The 18,009-nt window shown below is 42.7% G+C and overlaps 1 protein-coding gene across 3 annotated transcripts in view; it reads left to right on the top strand.

Moving 5' to 3' along the window:
- Positions 1 to 12,438, top strand: part of akt1 (v-akt murine thymoma viral oncogene homolog 1) — a 32,669-nt gene extending 20,231 nt beyond the window's left edge. For all 3 annotated transcript variants that reach the window (XM_084381744.1, XM_084381745.1, XM_084381746.1), the window contains exons 3-14: positions 795 to 923; positions 2,641 to 2,752; positions 3,047 to 3,173; positions 4,379 to 4,510; positions 4,636 to 4,701; positions 5,215 to 5,283; positions 5,414 to 5,539; positions 6,770 to 6,898; positions 9,786 to 10,000; positions 10,177 to 10,264; positions 10,462 to 10,564; positions 12,229 to 12,438. In XM_084381744.1, coding sequence (XP_084237870.1) covers positions 795 to 923; positions 2,641 to 2,752; positions 3,047 to 3,173; positions 4,379 to 4,510; positions 4,636 to 4,701; positions 5,215 to 5,283; positions 5,414 to 5,539; positions 6,770 to 6,898; positions 9,786 to 10,000; positions 10,177 to 10,264; positions 10,462 to 10,564; positions 12,229 to 12,308 — 1,376 coding nt within the window. In that variant the 3' untranslated portion in view covers positions 12,309 to 12,438. The remainder of the gene's footprint in view (positions 1 to 794; positions 924 to 2,640; positions 2,753 to 3,046; positions 3,174 to 4,378; positions 4,511 to 4,635; positions 4,702 to 5,214; positions 5,284 to 5,413; positions 5,540 to 6,769; positions 6,899 to 9,785; positions 10,001 to 10,176; positions 10,265 to 10,461; positions 10,565 to 12,228) is intronic.
- Positions 12,439 to 18,009: the final 5,571 nt, after the last annotated feature.

Genomic DNA, 18,009 nt, shown 5'->3' with positions numbered 1-18,009 from the left:
CGCCACAACACTTAATTTGGTCTGAATACAGCCGAACGCTACAGAATTCTCCAACCGAACTTTCACAGGATATATACGCACATATTTGATAATGTAGGTGCCCAGTTTTGACATGGGAGAAGGATAAATGACTCTGCTTCTGCTGCATTGATTTTGATACTGTCCATCTTCCCTCCAGCAGTACTATAGAAGTGCAATGCTAAATCGGTGGCGTACTCTTTTTAAGTATACAGCATATTTACTGTAAGTTCGAACTCTTTTGAACTGAGCTTTTTCTTCCCTTCTGGTAGCATTCGTCAATTTGGTGTATTTTAACTAACCGGTTGATAGGAAAGGTAGAAGGATAGAAAAGTTTTTGGACAGTTTTAATGTTCCCTTTGAGTCTACATTTCAAGTGACTGCTGGAAAGAGGACAGACTGGTAGGGGAAAGGGTCCTGACTCCTACTAAAACCACCATTTGTCCTGCAGCTGACCTACACTAAAGGAAAGACGGTGACAAGATGGCCATTTTAGGGTGTATTAGTGAACAGCATAGTAATTAGACTGCAGGAAATGTGCTGCACCTCTGGGAATTAAAACAGAAAGACAAAGGACGACACTGTTTTGCCATTAATCATGAAGCCACAATGTAAACAAAATGGCCATGCGTCGGTCAGCATTTTGTGAATGTGTAAGCATGTGAAGTTTCTCAATTAATGTTTATGTGTGAGCAAAAACCCTCTGAAAATCTCTAAAACTTTAATTTGGTCTCCTATAACTCAGAAGTCCTCTTTCAATCTCTTTCTCATATCAGGAGAATACATCAAGACCTGGAGGCCAAGGTATTTTCTCCTGAAGAGTGATGGTACATTCATTGGCTACAAAGAGCGACCGCAAGATGTTGACCAGCTGGAAACCCCCTTAAATAACTTCTCTGTCGCACGTGAGTATCTGCTTCACAGAAACCACCGCATTTTTTCCCCTCTGTTTCTTGGCAGCTTGTTTCACGCTTTTTTTCTGTTTGCTGCCTTCTTGTTTTCACTTGCATTGTTGTAACAAATATGTTCCCATACTTGTTTTGGTTTTACATGCGTCTCACCTCTCTATACAGCCTGAAAAAGTAGTTTTAACAGGAAAAAACTGTTTATTAAATCATGCCTAGGAGGTAGAGTAAAGCGAGTCGTCTGTAATATTATGCCCAAGTTTCACTTTATCATTGTATGTCACTTTAAATGATCATGAAGAGAAACATTAGCAAATTGGCACTAGTATCGTCTCAACAGCATCACTGCAAGTTTCTTTCAATAGGGGCACTGCTCCAAGGCAAAGCTCTGTCACTGAATGTGCATGCAAGATGTCTGGCTCCCAACATTAATACATCAGCTGTCATTCCTCTTCTCTGTATGTGTCTTCTCCAAACTCTCTGTTTTTATATTGTGACAGAAAATATTAACAACAACAACAAAAAATATGCCCGGAGCAGCTCAGCCCACTCCATCTTCACATCAGAGAAAGTTGCTGTGATAAGCTGTGCAGATGACTGCACAGAGCAATTAGACAGCATACTGTTTGTTTAACAAAATGTTTCCTCTCCGACACTCTTGAGTTATCGTGGCTATTAGCTGCCTGATTTCGAGTATTTATCTGGGCTGCGCTCTAAGGCTCTGCCTCCATCAGCGCTGGCTTCGGTTTTTGTCACCACTGCGACCCCACCGCAGAGGACACATGGTGCGACGCTGCTGACGGGGCTGCTGCAGCTGGATTACATATTCACCCTGATGGAGCCATGTTGGATCTCAGTGGTGGTCCACTCCCCTGTCCTCCATCTATCAGACGCAGGCCGTTTTGTGTCACATTCTGACATATTTGCTGACATGTTTCATTTGGGAACAGATGTTAATGTGAAGGAGGTGCAGATGGAAATCTCTGCTCTCTAAATTCAGTTATTAGACTGTTGTGAGTAATTGTTTTGCGAAGTGCTTATAAGACAATTATTTGCTGCAAAAGTGTAAGAATAGAGAGAAACTGAGGGAAAGGATGTGATGATTTTGTTTTTAATAAATCTTTGATAAGAATAAGTGAAAGTTGTCCATGCCAACATGATAGGCCAAACATGTTCTGGTTTTGGCTTCTGTTTCGCTTTTTTGCTTTAAAATTAGAATCTTTTTTTTGTGAAATCTATAGACCATCGATTAACAGAGAAAGTAATTGGCCAATAAATCAATAATGAAAACGTGTATGCTAGAATGAGCTGTATCCTAGAAAGAAAAAAACCCCAAAAAGCAATATATTTGAAAAAAAACAAACCAAGTGTCAGTTGCAGAATTGCAAACTGGACTGTTCTAAATATATTTATATTTTATTAGGATTTCATTTACTATTTTTATTCACTCTAATGTTCTGTTTTTATGTAATACTGACAGACAGATTCCAAATCATAATCCAAACCCATATTTACCTAAGTTTTAAAGAGGCTGACAAGATCTGAGTTGTTTTCCTCCACCTAAGTGCACCTGTTCTTTTCCAAATTGGCCGACAGTGTCTGTTAGGTTGGCGATAAAGATAAATGGCTATAACTGTGGGTCTGTCTCTCTCCTCTGCTCCCCTACACATCGGCCCCTCTCGCCGTCTCCCTTCCCTTTCTCCCTGGCTGTGGTCAGAGTGCCAGCTGATGAAGACAGAACGGCCCAAGCCCAACACATTTATCATCCGCTGCCTGCAGTGGACCACTGTCATCGAGCGCACCTTCCACGTGGAGACCCCCGAGGAGAGGCAAGCGAGAAGCACACACCTCTCAGCTCGCAGAGCAGTAAAACACAAATCATTTACACGCTAGAAATCAGTTGAACAGTTTAAGACCTCTGTTTTATTAACATGTAGAAGCACGCACAAACATACACATTTAATCATCGTTATGCACTCGCACAAGGTCCACTGGCTATTGGCAGAGCTCACACTTGAAATTGCCTTCCTGTTGATAAGAAGACAATTACGTGATTGGGCTGCTGGGCTTGCATGATGGTAAATGGGCTGATGTAATCTTTCTGCTGCATGTGCCTCCCTCAGGGAAGAATGGACTAAAGCCATCCAAGCAGTGGCTGAAGGCCTGCAGAAACAAGAGGAGGAGATGATGGACTCCTCGCCGGACCCCATGGACATGGAGGTCTACCTGACCAAAATCAAACACAAAGTGGTACGGTCCATTTACACTCTGCTGTCTATCTTATCTCTACTTTCCCCACATTGACACATCTCATTGTCCATTACCATACATTTTTAAAGGTCCAGTTTGTAGTATGGGGGTTTAGGGGCAGAAATGGAATATAATATTCATAATTATGTTTTCATTAGTTTATAATCACCTGAAAGTAAGAATCTTTGTGTGTCTGGAACCTTAAAATGAGCCTTTTATATCTACTGTGGCAGCGGGTCATCTTTGCATTTTCCACATTTTAGCATTTTAACCTTTAACTCAACCACATTTATTCACCCCCACCCTGAGTATATACAAAACCACTTTAAAAAGCCTCTGTGATCAGCTCCCAGTAATTTTGTAGCTTCTTACTGAATCTTTGTGGTTTGAAGTTTAGTTTCTCTCCAGTGTCCCTGTGCATTCTGTCAGATATCTGCTGCTTTTTTACCATTTCATGTTTTGGGAGTCTTGTTAAGTTGCTGCTGGTGGAAAAGCCCAACATTTCCGGATTTTGTTGCTTCATAATAAAAGCTTTTTAAATAGCTAAATAACAAAGGACTTTTATTGTGAGCTTTTGTTAGCAACTATTTTTCAATGGTCTTGCGGGGAAGAAGAGTATTTATAGCCGCTCCGTTAACCACTACACAAGACAGGCACGTCATCAGACATGCCTTAAAGCAGGTAGCCCTGCTGTAACGAAAAAGCAAATCCCTGCCGCACTGTCAAAACCGAGTCAAGCCAGCACATGTGTACATAAAACCCCACTGGTCTTCCAAGTTGACCATTTCTCTTCCCCTCCGCCCTGCCTTACACACTACTTTACCCTATCTTCCTTTGCCTCTCCCCAGCCACTCTCTACTTTCTCAACATCAGCCGTGGGTGGCTTAGCACCAGATAGCATGTCCACCAGGTTTCACAACCCCCGCATGTGTCATGACTTAAAGGTCCAAGGCCACCGGATTGGATGTCCCCCACACAACCATTTTCAACATTCTCTTTAGCGCCAGGGTCAGAGGTTAACTGAGACACAACCACATATAGGCTAAACCATTAGAGGATTGGAAATTGCATGCTGGGTGAAATTGTGCCTTAAATGCTTCTGTGTTGTTGTCAGTGGGTTTGTGTGTCCTTGCTAGTTAGAGCATGCGTTTGTTAATGCTTCTGGTTGTAATCAGATGCCACTTTCCTCTCCTCCTGCTCTCTAGACTATGCACGACTTTGAATACCTCAAACTCCTGGGAAAAGGCACTTTTGGCAAAGTTATCCTGGTAAAGGAGAAGGCCACAGGACGCTACTACGCCATGAAGATCCTAAAGAAGGAGGTGATCGTAGCAAAAGTGAGTAGATGCCAAAGAGTGGGAGAAAGACACTTTGGGGGGAGGGCAGTGGAGCACATGACTGATACCTAAATGGTTAGCCATTGTGAGAGTTTCACAAACACTCTTTATGGCTTTTTTTCCAGGATGAAGTGGCGCACACACTCACAGAGAACAGAGTCCTCCAGAATTCAAAGCATCCCTTCTTGACAGTAAGGAGCCTCTTCGTATACCTAAACCAAACCTTTTTTTAACTCACAGAGATCCTCGGGAACCTCTTCAATCCAGCCCAGCAGCATCCATTCAGAAAAAAAGGGGGAGTTTTACCAGGAATGTTTTGAAGAGTTGTTCTTACAAAAGCTGCAGTCGAGCTGGGCCTTTTTATAGCAACACTGGACGTTCTTTTTTTTTTATCAGTTAACTCTTTCTTTCCATGGATGAGGTGGGCTGTAGTGAAAACCTCCTCCAAAACGTTAAAACTAAGTGGTGGGTGGAGTCAACACATAATGCAATGAATGGAACCAATGTTTGCCACACAACAGTAGTTAAAGAGCACACGGGATACATTATGCTGTTGTTTTTTTTTATTTATATGTTATTCTGTGTTTCAAAAATGTAGTTTAAAGGTCAAAGCAGCAGCTGTTACAATCAACTGTTTAAATGGCAGCTTCCTCTTGTATTAGCGAGAAAGTTCTGCTTTGAGCATTCTCGTTCTCTGTTTACAGGGACTGAAATACTCCTTCCAGACACATGACCGCTTGTGCTTTGTCATGGAGTATGCAAACGGCGGTGAGGTAAACCATTTTAACCACTACTAAATCTGCACCTTTACTTAAACAGAGCTACCGTTCCTGTTTCCTCTGGACTTATCTACTCCATCTTTCATCTGTCCTCTGCCTTCTCATCTCCCCTGTTTCCCCTCAGCTTTTCTTCCATCTGTCAAGGGACCGCGTGTTCTCAGAGGAGCGCGCACGGTTCTACGGTGCGGAGATAGTGTCAGCGCTGGACTACCTGCATGCCGAAAGAAATGTGGTCTATCGAGATCTAAAGGTAGGCGGAGAGACCCGTCCTCACTGTCTCTCATCCTCGCTGTCAGCCTCACTCGTCTGTCTTCTCCTTTCACCCCCCTTCCCTTCATTTCTCCCCTGGCAGGATATAAATAGGGTTTGCCTCCATCCAGAGCAGTGGCAGTGGCCAGCGCTTATTGATCTGCCTCCCCCAGATCAGTCTCCAGACCTCACTGCAGCTGGAGGGAGGCACTGTCCATACGCTTACTGCAGCTAGACAGAAATAACCACCAGTCCGCTTTGAACAGATCGCCACCGCCTCCCGTTATAGCGTTGCATACAGTGTTCTCAGTAGGTGATACTAGTGCTTGATTGACGTCATTTTATAAGCTGGCAGTACAGCACTATTAGTCGACAAACAGAAAAGATTCATCATCATTGTGAAGGTTTCAGCTGCTCCTTTTTTTAATCTTTGCTAAACAAAACCCTAAAGACGGCATCAGAGATGGATGTTGCAGACTGATAAGGACATGTTTCGGTTTAGGAGGACTGTAGGGGGGTTATCAGTGTTGCAGTGGGCATCTGTAGCCCTACTACTTCCAGCTGAGAAAACCAGTCAGGTCAGCACAGCACTCTCTCCCTCCCTCCCTCTCTCCCTTGGGTTTATGAGGCAGGCTCCCAGCCTGCTAGGGTTCTCCTGAAAATGCCAGGGTAGCAGGATTGGAGGATGTGCTGACTCTGGCCGGGCGCTGCTGGCCACGTGTGAGCTACAGCTGCCAGGTGACTTTAACTGAGAGGGAGAGACAGAGAGGGAGGACACAGTGATATTAAAAGGCCATGAAATCTCAGGTCATGATACTGAATGATGCACATCCTTAAGGCCTTTAGGTCAATTTGCCTGTGCATGTAATAACTAGGTTTCCATTCATCTGTGTGCAAGAGAATTTTCTATTTTTCAACCTTTGAAAATGGTTTTCATTCTTGGCTTTGGCAGAAACATATGATCAATTTGGGGGTTAAGTAGCAATCAAAGGTCACTGTCGCTTGAATGATTATGTTATGCCACATCCTCTCAAATGTTCATGATTGTAGCTCATGTAGACAGGCTGATTAAGACTTTATTCACTTGCCCACTAGTTTAATGGGAACATAACTAACACGGATTCCTGTATTTTTTACATTTATGAATGACTATTCACAATCCTCCCAGAATTATTGGCTTGAGTCCTTTTACAATGATGATAACATCTGTCTTCTTTCTGTTTCCCCTCAGCTGGAAAACCTCATGCTGGACAAAGACGGCCACATAAAGATCACAGATTTTGGCCTGTGTAAGGAGGGGATCAAAGATGGAGCCACCATGAAAACTTTCTGTGGGACACCAGAGTACCTAGCACCTGAGGTAAACACAACAGTGATTTAGTCTACCTGCTTCGCCAGCAAAGGCAGATGGATGACAAATGAAAGAAAGCAAACGTGAAGAAACACGTCGTGTGACCCTCTGTGCCCTCCATTCATTATGTTTCTTTACTTCCTTGTTTCCATTACTTAATAAACAAAAACAAAGTAAGATCATTTTTATTGGACTAGATAAAGAGTTAACATCATGTGGATCCCAGATATGAATGTTCGTCCCGTCACGCGTGACATGAGTAGATTCCAAAGAAAAATGCAGCGTGTGTTGTTTGACATCAGTGGATGAGAAGCATGTGGAGGAAAGGGCAGCTGTCCCAAAATGCCTTTCTAATCTCCAGCTGAAGTCTGTGAGTTAATGAGTGTGCTGTGTGCCCAGGGCAGGGCAGCCTGCTCTCATATTTGCTGTATGGGGAGGGGTGTGGCTACTCCGTATTGCGTGCAGGTATGACAAGTGTTGGAGTGGGCCGTGTAACCCGATAGCGCATTGTGAGTGTTAGCCATGGTGTGTGAGTAAGTGTTTGCGCTTGCCCCTCGCCTGTTGCCGTAAAAATGTTTTCCGGGAGAAGGGGCGTCCGTGTTGACACAGTTGCCGTATCGTTGTTTTTAGACTCCATTTGGAATTTTCTGGTAGGGGGAGGAGGAGGAGGGGTGATTGGATGGCAGCTCCTCAGGAAACGTGAGCTTCAGCCACTGGAAAAAAAAAAAAAAAAGACCACATTGGCTACAGCTGTTGTGTGGCACCAGGGGAGACACAGCCCCACTGCTGCCCTGGATGCCTTGCTTAACCTGAGCTGAGCCGGAGCAGTGATGCTATCCAACAGCGCTGCCTCAGCCTAACCTGTACCTGTTTTTTTTTAATCAGTCAGACAAAACCCGCCTCTAACCATCAGCACCAGGAACAACAGCATGGTAATATTTACTCCCTCACACCTGGACAAACGTAAAAAAAAAGTTCCCCACCTGTCCATCCTAAACTCTGTCCAGCCCACTTTGCTCCTCCGCTTTGTAGCACAGTCTATGACAGCTCCAGCCTCGGCAGCGCAGAGCACAGAGACATCAGGGGGCGTTACCATGGCAACAGGGTCGCTGGCGAGCGTCTCTATGGAGTGCGGGCCAGGCAGTGTTACAGGTTGTTCTGCAGTAAACAATGACCTTGTTGTGTGTGCTGCACAGGAATGCTGTAACGTCTGGGAATATTCCACCCAGAGCAGAGGGGGAGAGAGGGAGGGAGGGAGGGAGAGGGAGAGAGAGAGTACAGACCCAATCTGTAAAAGCCTCACCAGTTTGTCTCTGGAGTAAGGAAGGGGACAAATTCACTTTGTCACTTTTATTAAGTAGTTAGAAAGAGTATACCATCATTGGCTGAAGGAATTAGCTTTTAGTGAACATCTACAAAGAAAACTGCGGGCAGGTTTAATCTTATCTGTTGAAATTGATCAAGATTCATGAGTTTGGGAGATAAATGGCTGTCACTGCTGAACTTTGTGAGCAAGAAAGTGCAGTATACAGAGTAGAACTCCAGAGCAGCAGCAGCAAGTGTTTGTGCTTTTATGCGCCCTCTCCTCCCTCTCTCCTCCCCCTGTCTCCGCTCCTTTGGGGCAGTGTAACAGTATTAGTTTGGGGCTGAGGCCCAAGCAGGCAAGCAAGCAAGCAAGCAGTCCTGGTTACGTATATGAGGGATGAGCTTGGCTCCTGCGCTCCTGGCAGCTTCACAGCTGTGGCGCTCTTCTACATATATGGGGCAGCTGCGGGCCCAGCTGTCGCACGGTGTGAATCACACGACAGCAGCGCTGGAAATAGAGACGGCCCAGTAATCCTAGCCCCACACCGGCTTCACGTTACTCCCCCTGCCCTCCCAATCCTCCTCCTCCTCCTCGATGCTCACCACTCACCGCAGCGCCAGGCGGAGTGCCCACAGACACGCGCACGGCTCTGTGCACGTGCGCACACACAAAGTCGTTTTGTTCCTTTTACGGACACATCCGTCCATCCGTTTTCAGGACCCTCTCTTGGTCCGTGCACTGTTGTGTCCATATCTAATTCTGTTAATCCACCCACGTCTTTTTACCTTAGTGTCTATTCTTAGGTCTCCATTGCCGCGCATCTCACTGCTTGAGGTTTGAGAGAACAGACTGTTCTCATTGTCTTGATTTCACCTTCAACATCCGCCTGGCGAGGTAGAATCCAGTACACGTCCCCAGAGACCTTGGAACAACTCTGCTCAGCAGCACATTAGTCATGCAACAGGTTGCAGTGTTTTGTAAGCACAACACTGGAGGAGTTTGTCTCATTAAGAAGAAGTCATCCTATGGAAATAAAAAGACTAAATATTTCCCTCCCTGTGACTCTGGTTGAGTTCATCGAGCGGTTTGTTTGTAAGACTGGTCCATGTTTGTTGCCACACATTTGCTTATTTAAGCGACCCACACCTCTGCTGCTTGTTGATCTGTATGTGTGTTTGTGTGTGTGTGGAAGGCCCTGTGCTGATTAAATATGCAGGGCTCCAGGGGAAACTCTATCCTTGCTCCTAATGTGAGATGTGAGTCAGTGTTGGCTGAGGCGGCCTCAAAGGCCCGGACCAGGGGGGAGAGCAGGTGAAATTTGGTGGGGCTGGGGGTGGGGTGATGGGGATGACCAGTTGCTTTTGGGTTTGTATATTCAGCCTAAAGAGCTGCTGTCTCCACAGCCCTCAAGTTTTCTTTGGCTTGTTGTTTAAATATTCAGTGAAAAAAGGGGATCTCGATATATTTTTAAAATATAAAAATTGAGAGTTGTTGTGTAAAAACCTACACACTAGAATAGCTCAAAATAACTCATGTGCATCCCAACAGCTGCATTAAATAAACTTTTTTCCCCTCCTCCTCATCCCCAAGGTGCTAGAAGACAACGACTATGGCCGTGCTGTGGACTGGTGGGGTCTGGGGGTGGTGATGTACGAGATGATGTGCGGCAGACTGCCTTTCTACAACCAGGACCATGAGAAGCTGTTCGAGCTCATCCTCATGGAGGACATCCGCTTTCCTCGCACACTCGGCCCAGAGGCACGCTCGCTGCTCTCTGGCCTTCTCAAGAAAGACCCAATGCAAAGGTGAGGAGTCTATACTGTTTCCTTAACATTAGCGAATCTCAAAGTGGGACTCATCCCATTATTTATGGCTTACAGAGGTTATCTGATATGAACTTAAAGAAAAGTGGAAATAAAATAATTAGGAGTGGCAGCTTCCAGAAGACATCCTGATTCATCCTTTTGCACTTGTCTTCCAGGTTAGGTGGAGGGCCAGATGACGCCAAGGAAATCATGCAGCACAAGTTCTTCGCAGGAATTGAATGGCAAGATGTTTATGAGAAGAAGGTTGGTTTCTAAAATGCTGAATTTTCTTCTTATCAGATATACGTAATTTTTTTCCGCCCAGGGATCAATATCGTTACATCACTTGAAATGACACCATCTAGAAGCGATGTAGATTGTCATCAGGAAGACTGGTGTTATCGAACGGATTGACAGTGCTGATGTGCTGATATGTTTGTGTCTCTTCTGCCCTCCAACAGCTGGTGCCGCCGTTTAAGCCCCAAGTTACCTCGGAGACGGACACACGATATTTTGACGAGGAGTTCACAGCACAGACCATCACTATTACGCCACCCGGACAAGGTAGCACCAAACCATAAACACACTCACATACTGTATACTTGATATGACTTCAGTTAAGATCTTTATTTTGTGGAGCTATATGCTGTATGAATGTGACAGTAAGATGAGAGAAGATAAATCGCCACCTGACTCAATTATGATGATACATTTCACTCCACCTCCTGTGAGACTTCATTAAGATTGAGAAATTACACTGGAAAGCAGCAATTCAGGACCATGGCATTCGTTTTCATGTGAAAATCCTAAAATGATCATCACTGTTTTCTTTCAGTTTTAATATGATATATTGAATTGCAAGCTATCAGGCTCATAGAGAAACTTTAAAGCAGAACAGAATCCTTTAGTGAAAGTTCATCTTGAGTGTTTTCCTCAGTGCAGCATTCTTGGTATAAGACTTTGATGAGTAAAGGAACTGATCTATAGGCCTGTGAGGCTCCCTTGAGAGTAGTCCTCCCTCTCCTGGAGAGTGGGTGCAATTAAAACGGTATCACGCCACACAAAATCATCAAATGCATGTATATGCAAGGGATGACGCAGAAGAAGAAAAGTAAAATGGTAATAGATTGGTAATGTATTGGATTATTGGCACTGGGTGATATTGACAAAATCTAATAAAATTTGGTTTGATACAGGAAAAACGTGGATATGGTGGCCAGTCTGGTTCAGCGTTATCTGTTTATTTAACTCAGCAAAGTACAGAAGATTGTACCACATACTGTTGCTGTAATCTAACTTTTAAGACAAGGAAAAGTACAGATTTTACTGAATATTATGATAAGCAATCTCTAAGACAATACCTATCTGATATCACAATGCCACATTGTGTTACCCAGCTATAGGATTAATATTTAATATTTAATTAAAAATGAATATGCACTTCAGCTAGGTGTAACTGATATAGGGTCATTCCATGCCAACTTTTGAGTTATTGATTGATTTGATTACTATAAACATTCTGCAACAACTGTTTGAATAAATACATGTTGCAAATTATCCTTAGAGTTTTTGAGTCCCTTTTGAAGCCCTGATGAAGACCTAATGCTTTTTAATGTAGCACTTTTAATTGCCTCTGATTTGAAGTATACTGCAAATTTTTGGGGACTTTCAGGGCAAATTTCAACCCAATCCATCCAGTAAAAAATAAGCGAGAATCCACCTACAGACCACCACAAAATTCAGCTTTCCAGTTAAAAAATTCATCAACTAAAAAAGTATTTGGAGTACAGCTGTAGATCCTGACAGTTTAATGAATTCACATGAACTGAGAGGGCCGGGGTAAGTTGCTGTGGAATGACCCTATAGTTAAAATACTCTATATACTTCCACACTACTCTACTGTGTATGTAATTTCATATCCTATATCCCCAATATCAATATATGCTCTGATTGCAATTGTTCTGGAATATCAATTAGGAAACTGTTAATAGATCAAATAACCAGGCAAGAATTAATGTGTCTAACCCAAGTAAAAAAAAAATTCATTACATTATCCTAAAATTAAACTGAATCATAATTTAGCCATAAAACAATCCTGATCATTGATGTCTAATAAAAGTATGGTAAAATTTCTGTGAGTAGACAAACATACATTATAATGTATATTATCATATCACCCACCCCTAAGCTGTACAAGAGCTAAGCAGTTGTTTGCCCTCTGTCCTCAGATGACAGTATGGAGTCATTCGACAGCGAGCGGAGACCCCACTTCCCCCAGTTCTCCTACTCTGCCAGTGGGACGGCCTAAACGACTCTCATACATTCCCCCCTGGTCCCATCATCTCCCCTCACCCCACCCGACTGCACTCTCAGAAGACCGGGGGCCGCAGCCCCCTTCCTCCCAGCATTGTCTGCAGATGCCGTCGGTGGATGTAACATTTCCAATCTGCAAGTTGTGTTTTCCAGGAAGGAGGAAATTCAAGACAAAGCAAAGATAACTGTGGTTGTTCTGTGAGGCCTTTTGAAGACTGACCATGCAGAGAGAGAGTTAACACTACCCTGCATTTCCTGGTTGTTATGTTGTATACTGAGCAGGCATCCTTACACCATAATGAATGAGGAAATGTAGTTATGCACAAATTAGGCCACTGATATTTAGAAAAGGGCCATATTTGTATTAAAATATACAACTGAATATCAACCATTTCAAATAGAAACAGGCATCCTGTGGACCAAAACCATCATGTGAGCAGAGAGTATGTTGTTTGTTGAGTGGGTAATAAATCCAAGTTTTCCTCTCTTAAGACGTCTGAACAGTTCAAATTCAGACTTCGAAACATTTTTGGCTTCAAAAGTGAATGTACCGTATCAAATAAAGTCGATCTTTCTGCATACTTATGTGCTGACTCTCCTGCAACTGAAAGACCATCTTGTGGACAGGACTTCTATCACTTTTCTACTCCCCTGATGCAAAACTGACACCAATCGGTCTGTTGTATTATCACGCTACGCTGTGATGAGTCTGAATCATTTGTGCAGTACAGTCCGATGTGAGGAACACCAGACATGCAAAGAATGCAGAGTGATTAATCATTAAAAGCTGGCCTGCAATGGATTCCTCTTCACTGTCACTGAGAGACCCCCAGTTTCCTGTTCACGATCATAAATAGCTCCTCCAGCCCCCCTGAAGTAAGTGCTTATAGTTCCCGATGCCTTCTTATCTTGATGCTGTGCTGCCAACACCTCCTGGTTTCCCTCTGATCAGGGTCAGTCAGCGCTGACCCATCAGATCTTCTCTCCTCTGGGTTTTTCCTCCATGTACAGTACAGTATTGGGTGTTTTCCACCCAGTGCATTCACTGCAGCCTCAATGAGGTCACTTTAACATAATACACTTCTTTAGGATTACTTTGCAAACAAACTGGGCTTCAGGGGAAATGCAACACACAAAGTCATCTTTGATTTGCTACATTAGGGGACTTCTGCCCCTTCACGAGCTTCTGAGTTATTTATATGAGACCAGCATTGACTAAATCGAGTTTTACTGTGCCAATGATATGCACTTTGCTGCCCCAAAATGATTGTATTTGGACTCTTATTTGTACTTTATGGTTGGTAATGACTAAATTAGCTCCTTTTTATAATATAAATTCAAATGTTGCGGATACAAATAAAACAAGACTTGCTTGTTTTGAATGATTACTCCCCTTTCACAGACGGCTGAGGCTAAACGGAGACTCTCGGGAACTGAAACTCTTCTTTCAAAAGTGTACTGAGAAGTTTCCAAATAAAGTGCTTCAGAAATTTCGAGGTGACAGATAATCATTGTTCAAAAAAAGTGCATCATACGTTCTTGAATGTAATGGTTTTTATGATGTTTTCATTTCAATCGTTTGCAAACCTTTTTGTTCAGTTTTTGAATCTGATTGTTACTTATTCCTATGCACGCTCGCCCTTTGCTGTCACCTTCTGAAAATAGGGAAATTCATTTTATACTTTTTATTTTTTATTTCAACTTTTGTTTTGTACCTTGCCCTCCCGTATTCCTGAGACTGAGGACACCAGCTTTAGTAAACAAATAATATAAACTTTGTACACTGTTTTTACTTGTTTCTTTCAAAATTGATGAAATAAAAGGTCTTAACAATACGGTGTTTAGACTTGTCTTTTATTGTGAAATCTTAGAGCTCTGCCCTTGAAGACAAACAAATGAACTCAAGAGGTCAGAGCTAAAGAAATGATTAATCTTTGCTAAATGAACCGTATTGTGAAATACCACTGTTCATTTACAGGAATGACGAAGTTGAGAGGAATTTTTCTGAGAAGGAAAATAAAAGTTTACATCCTTTCCTGTCATGGTTATGAATTGTTTTTAACAAACGTCCGGCCCATTCTTGTAATTCACACTTGATCAACTTCCTGAGCTTTCATTTTTACTTTACTTGATGTCTTTAGCTCACACTTTTCACAACTTTTATGCCAAAATTAATGAAACTCTCTTTGCTGATTCATGAGTGAACGAACTAAATAAACAAACTGACCTTAAAGGACAACACAATTTCATACTGTTTTACTTTGTTTATATGTGGCGGACCCTGCCACCTTTCTAGCTTCAAACAGTGTTCTGAGGACTTACTTTCCTCTGAGAACAGCTTTTTTACTCCATTGTGGAAAAGCTTAATATTTCTGAGTTTGTATTATTACCTAATTGATATTATAAATGTTAAAACTCTGAGTTTTAATTTCTTTTCCAAAACTACATAGTGCCCCTCTAAGTTGCTACACCACTAGGCTGCCCCTTCACTCTGCCACTGAATCATAAAAGCTAAATCAATAGGAGCAGGAGGTTTGTTTATCTAAACCTCACAGTGATCACTCCCCACAGATAAAACACAGTTAAAGTGTGTGAGACTAATGTCCCAGCGCTCAGCGGCTCAGACTGTGTCTTGGCCGTGTTCTCTGCCTCTGCAGGACCGCTCAGGTCCACGTCTGGGGCTCTGCAGCTGGTCTGAGACGGCAGAGATGCTCCCCCCGGGGCCCCGGGCAGATGGTACAGTCTCTGGAGCAGATGTTGACAGCCAGGGCTCACAGTCTGTCTTTTGGCCAGCTGCAATACACAGCGCCACACTGCGAGACCGAGGCTTGGCCCAGTGTGGCGCTCACCTGACAACCATCCCTCACCTGACTCCAGCTGCACTGCCCAGAACACGCCGCAGAGCTGGGGCTGCAGCTCTGCCATAGGCCTCCCCTGGGTGATGTAGCACTGTGCTGTGTGGGGAACGTGTCACTCACACAGCCGGCAAGCCAGAGATCCTCTCTTCTTTGTACTAGAGAGGAAAATCTTCCCTGGTATACATATATATAGATAAATACGGGTGTTAAAGCTTTGGGACAGATATGCAAAAGCAGCTACAGCTCAAAATCAAGATAATTTGATGTCTGCTTTCTACTTTCAGTGTAAGACACAGTAGTAAAAAGTATTCTACCAAAACCTATTTTATAATTTACTACTAAAAAGAAATAATTCTTCATTTTTGTCCCTTTTGGTACAAGATCAGCTGCATAAAAACAGGCCTGGAGCTGGCTCGCTGTCTTGTTCGTGGACACTTCAGCAGGACAGGAGGCTGCCTCTCACAGTGCTTGCACTTGCATTCTCCGTACTGACTGCACTACCCTGCTGCCACTGCAGCAAGAGCATGCAACCATAACGAAACACATTTAACAAAAACACAGTGGGAGATAGTGAAAGCAAGAGGAGCACACAGGGCAAGATAAAACATGAACCGTTACCTGTATCCTGAACGCAGTTGGTGAAAATGCAGAGTTTTTCCACCTAAGGGTTGGGAGTTATAGTTTGACAGAGGTCGGGGCCTTTAGAAACCGGTTCAGCCTGTTAGCTACAAGACTCTTGGTGACACTAAAAGCAGGGGGGAAGTGGAGGGTAATCCCACCTGAGCTTAGTATAACGAAAGCCTTCAAATGGTTCAGAATGCTGTAGCTGCGATCTTATCTAAAACTAGAAGATTTGACTATATTACGGCAGTTTTAGCTTCTCTCCATTGGCTTCCTGTCCATGTCAGGTGCTTCTGACCCTTTGGGCCTGTAATACCTGGTCTTTTTACAGCAGACAGTCTATCCCTGCTGAGGCCTTTAAATCCAAACTCAAAAACCTGTCTATGAACTTTTGTTTGTTATTTATCCTTTGTTGACTTCCGGCCTTGCGCTTGTTACCTTCATCAATCAGGCGGGTCTGTCTCAGTCTCAGTCTCAGTCTCAATGAGTCTAATAGATCTAGCACTAAAGTTCATGTTTATCCTTTTTAAACTTTCTAAATACTGCGTCTTGTAGTTTGTATCTCTCCCTCTCTTCCTAGTCTCTTTCTGCTCATCCTCTTTTCACTCAGTCTTGTCTGTGCCTGACCATCAGCCGTCCTGGGACCTCTGTGTCTCTCTCCTGGCTGTCAGTGCCTCATCTCCAGATGTTTTGGATCTGGATCTACGTCCTCCAGGAGATTAAGCCTCTTTTCTTGTCTCACTCTCTCCGTCCCTTGCGAGTGTCGCCCTTGTCTCTTTTCTCACTCTGCATGTTTGTTTCTTTTCGTCTATCCGTGTGAATGGCACGCTTGAGCTTTGCCGCTGGTGTGTTTGTGTAGTTCTCTATGGTGGAGAGGAGTTGGAGTGGCTCAGATCTGTTTGGATTCAGTCTCCATACTGTCTATCCATAGTTTTGTCCCCCTGAGTGTTTACTATGTCTGTTCTGTACACAACACATGTATTCCAATTGTCCATCCCGGGAGAGGGATTTATTTTTGATAAAAGTGACTTGACTTTATCTCTTTATATCTGAAATAAACTGCATATCACTTTTTTTTGTGGCATAGTCAAATATTCATTGTTTACATTCTTTTATGTATAGTAAGAAACAAAAAACACATGTAATATGTGAGAAACACATTGTAGGGATGCTTTTTTCTCATATTGATACTTAATGTGGGTACCAGTGTTTGAAAGTAACTAAGTACATTTAATCAAGTACTGGTCTAAAGTACAATTTTGTGTTTCTCTATACCTTTTTTTTTTTTTTTTAATACTCTACTACATTTATTTGATATTTTGATTTTTGATAACAGTCAAAAGTAACTTTGCTGATCAGATAAATATACAAAATATAATCTAAATAAATTACCTGGCTGTATATATATTTATATATAAAAAATAAGCGCCACGTTTTCCAGCTGCAACATTAAAGTGGTGTACTTATTAATGCATCAATAATCATAATTAAATAATAACTGTTTTTTGTATATTTTAGTGAACTTGCCGCAAACATTCTGAAGTAATCTTCTGACACAAATCCAAGTGTTGAATACCAGCATGGTAGATTGAAGCTACAGCGCCATCTAGCGGGTGTTAGGCTTATGTAAAAAGTACCTTTGAATCGATTTTCCATATCCACACAAAACCACCAGCGGTTTAGTTTGATTAAAGTTGAGAGCAAATGATTATATACACTTAGATGGTACTGCCAAGCTGATTTAACTTGGAGTATGGTCTCCTATAGGTATATAATTACTGCTGTCTCGTGCGCTGCGGTACCTACACACTTTTTAACAACAATAAGTCAACATTATTTGGATCTATAGTCACAGGCAGTTTCAACACTATTTGAGCTCGTCGACGATTAATATAAATAATTTATTAGTAAATTATTAATGAATAATTTATTTCAATGTGATTATTTTCTGTCTCCATTGTCCGCCGGACCGTGCCAACGTGAGCACAGGATCAACAAAGTCCTACCACACCGTGAATACAGGCGAAGATCGTCTACAAAGACGATGAATTACTACATGGTTAGAAAGTCCAATTATCACCATACTTGCAATTGAATTATTGCCACTTTGCCATTAAAGCTGTTTTGTTACCATGTTATATTATTGTAAAATATATGTGTAATGAATGTATAATGTATCGCCATTAATCGTATCTCTATTACTCCTATTACAGTTCT

The sequence above is a fragment of the Pagrus pagrus genome (assembly GCF_965226575.1).
Source record: "Pagrus pagrus genome assembly, chromosome: 18".
Taxonomy (NCBI): Eukaryota; Metazoa; Chordata; class Actinopteri; order Spariformes; family Sparidae; genus Pagrus; species Pagrus pagrus.
The sequence above is the reverse complement of the archived record's forward strand: the minus strand, read 5'-3'. Positions and strand labels throughout refer to the sequence as shown.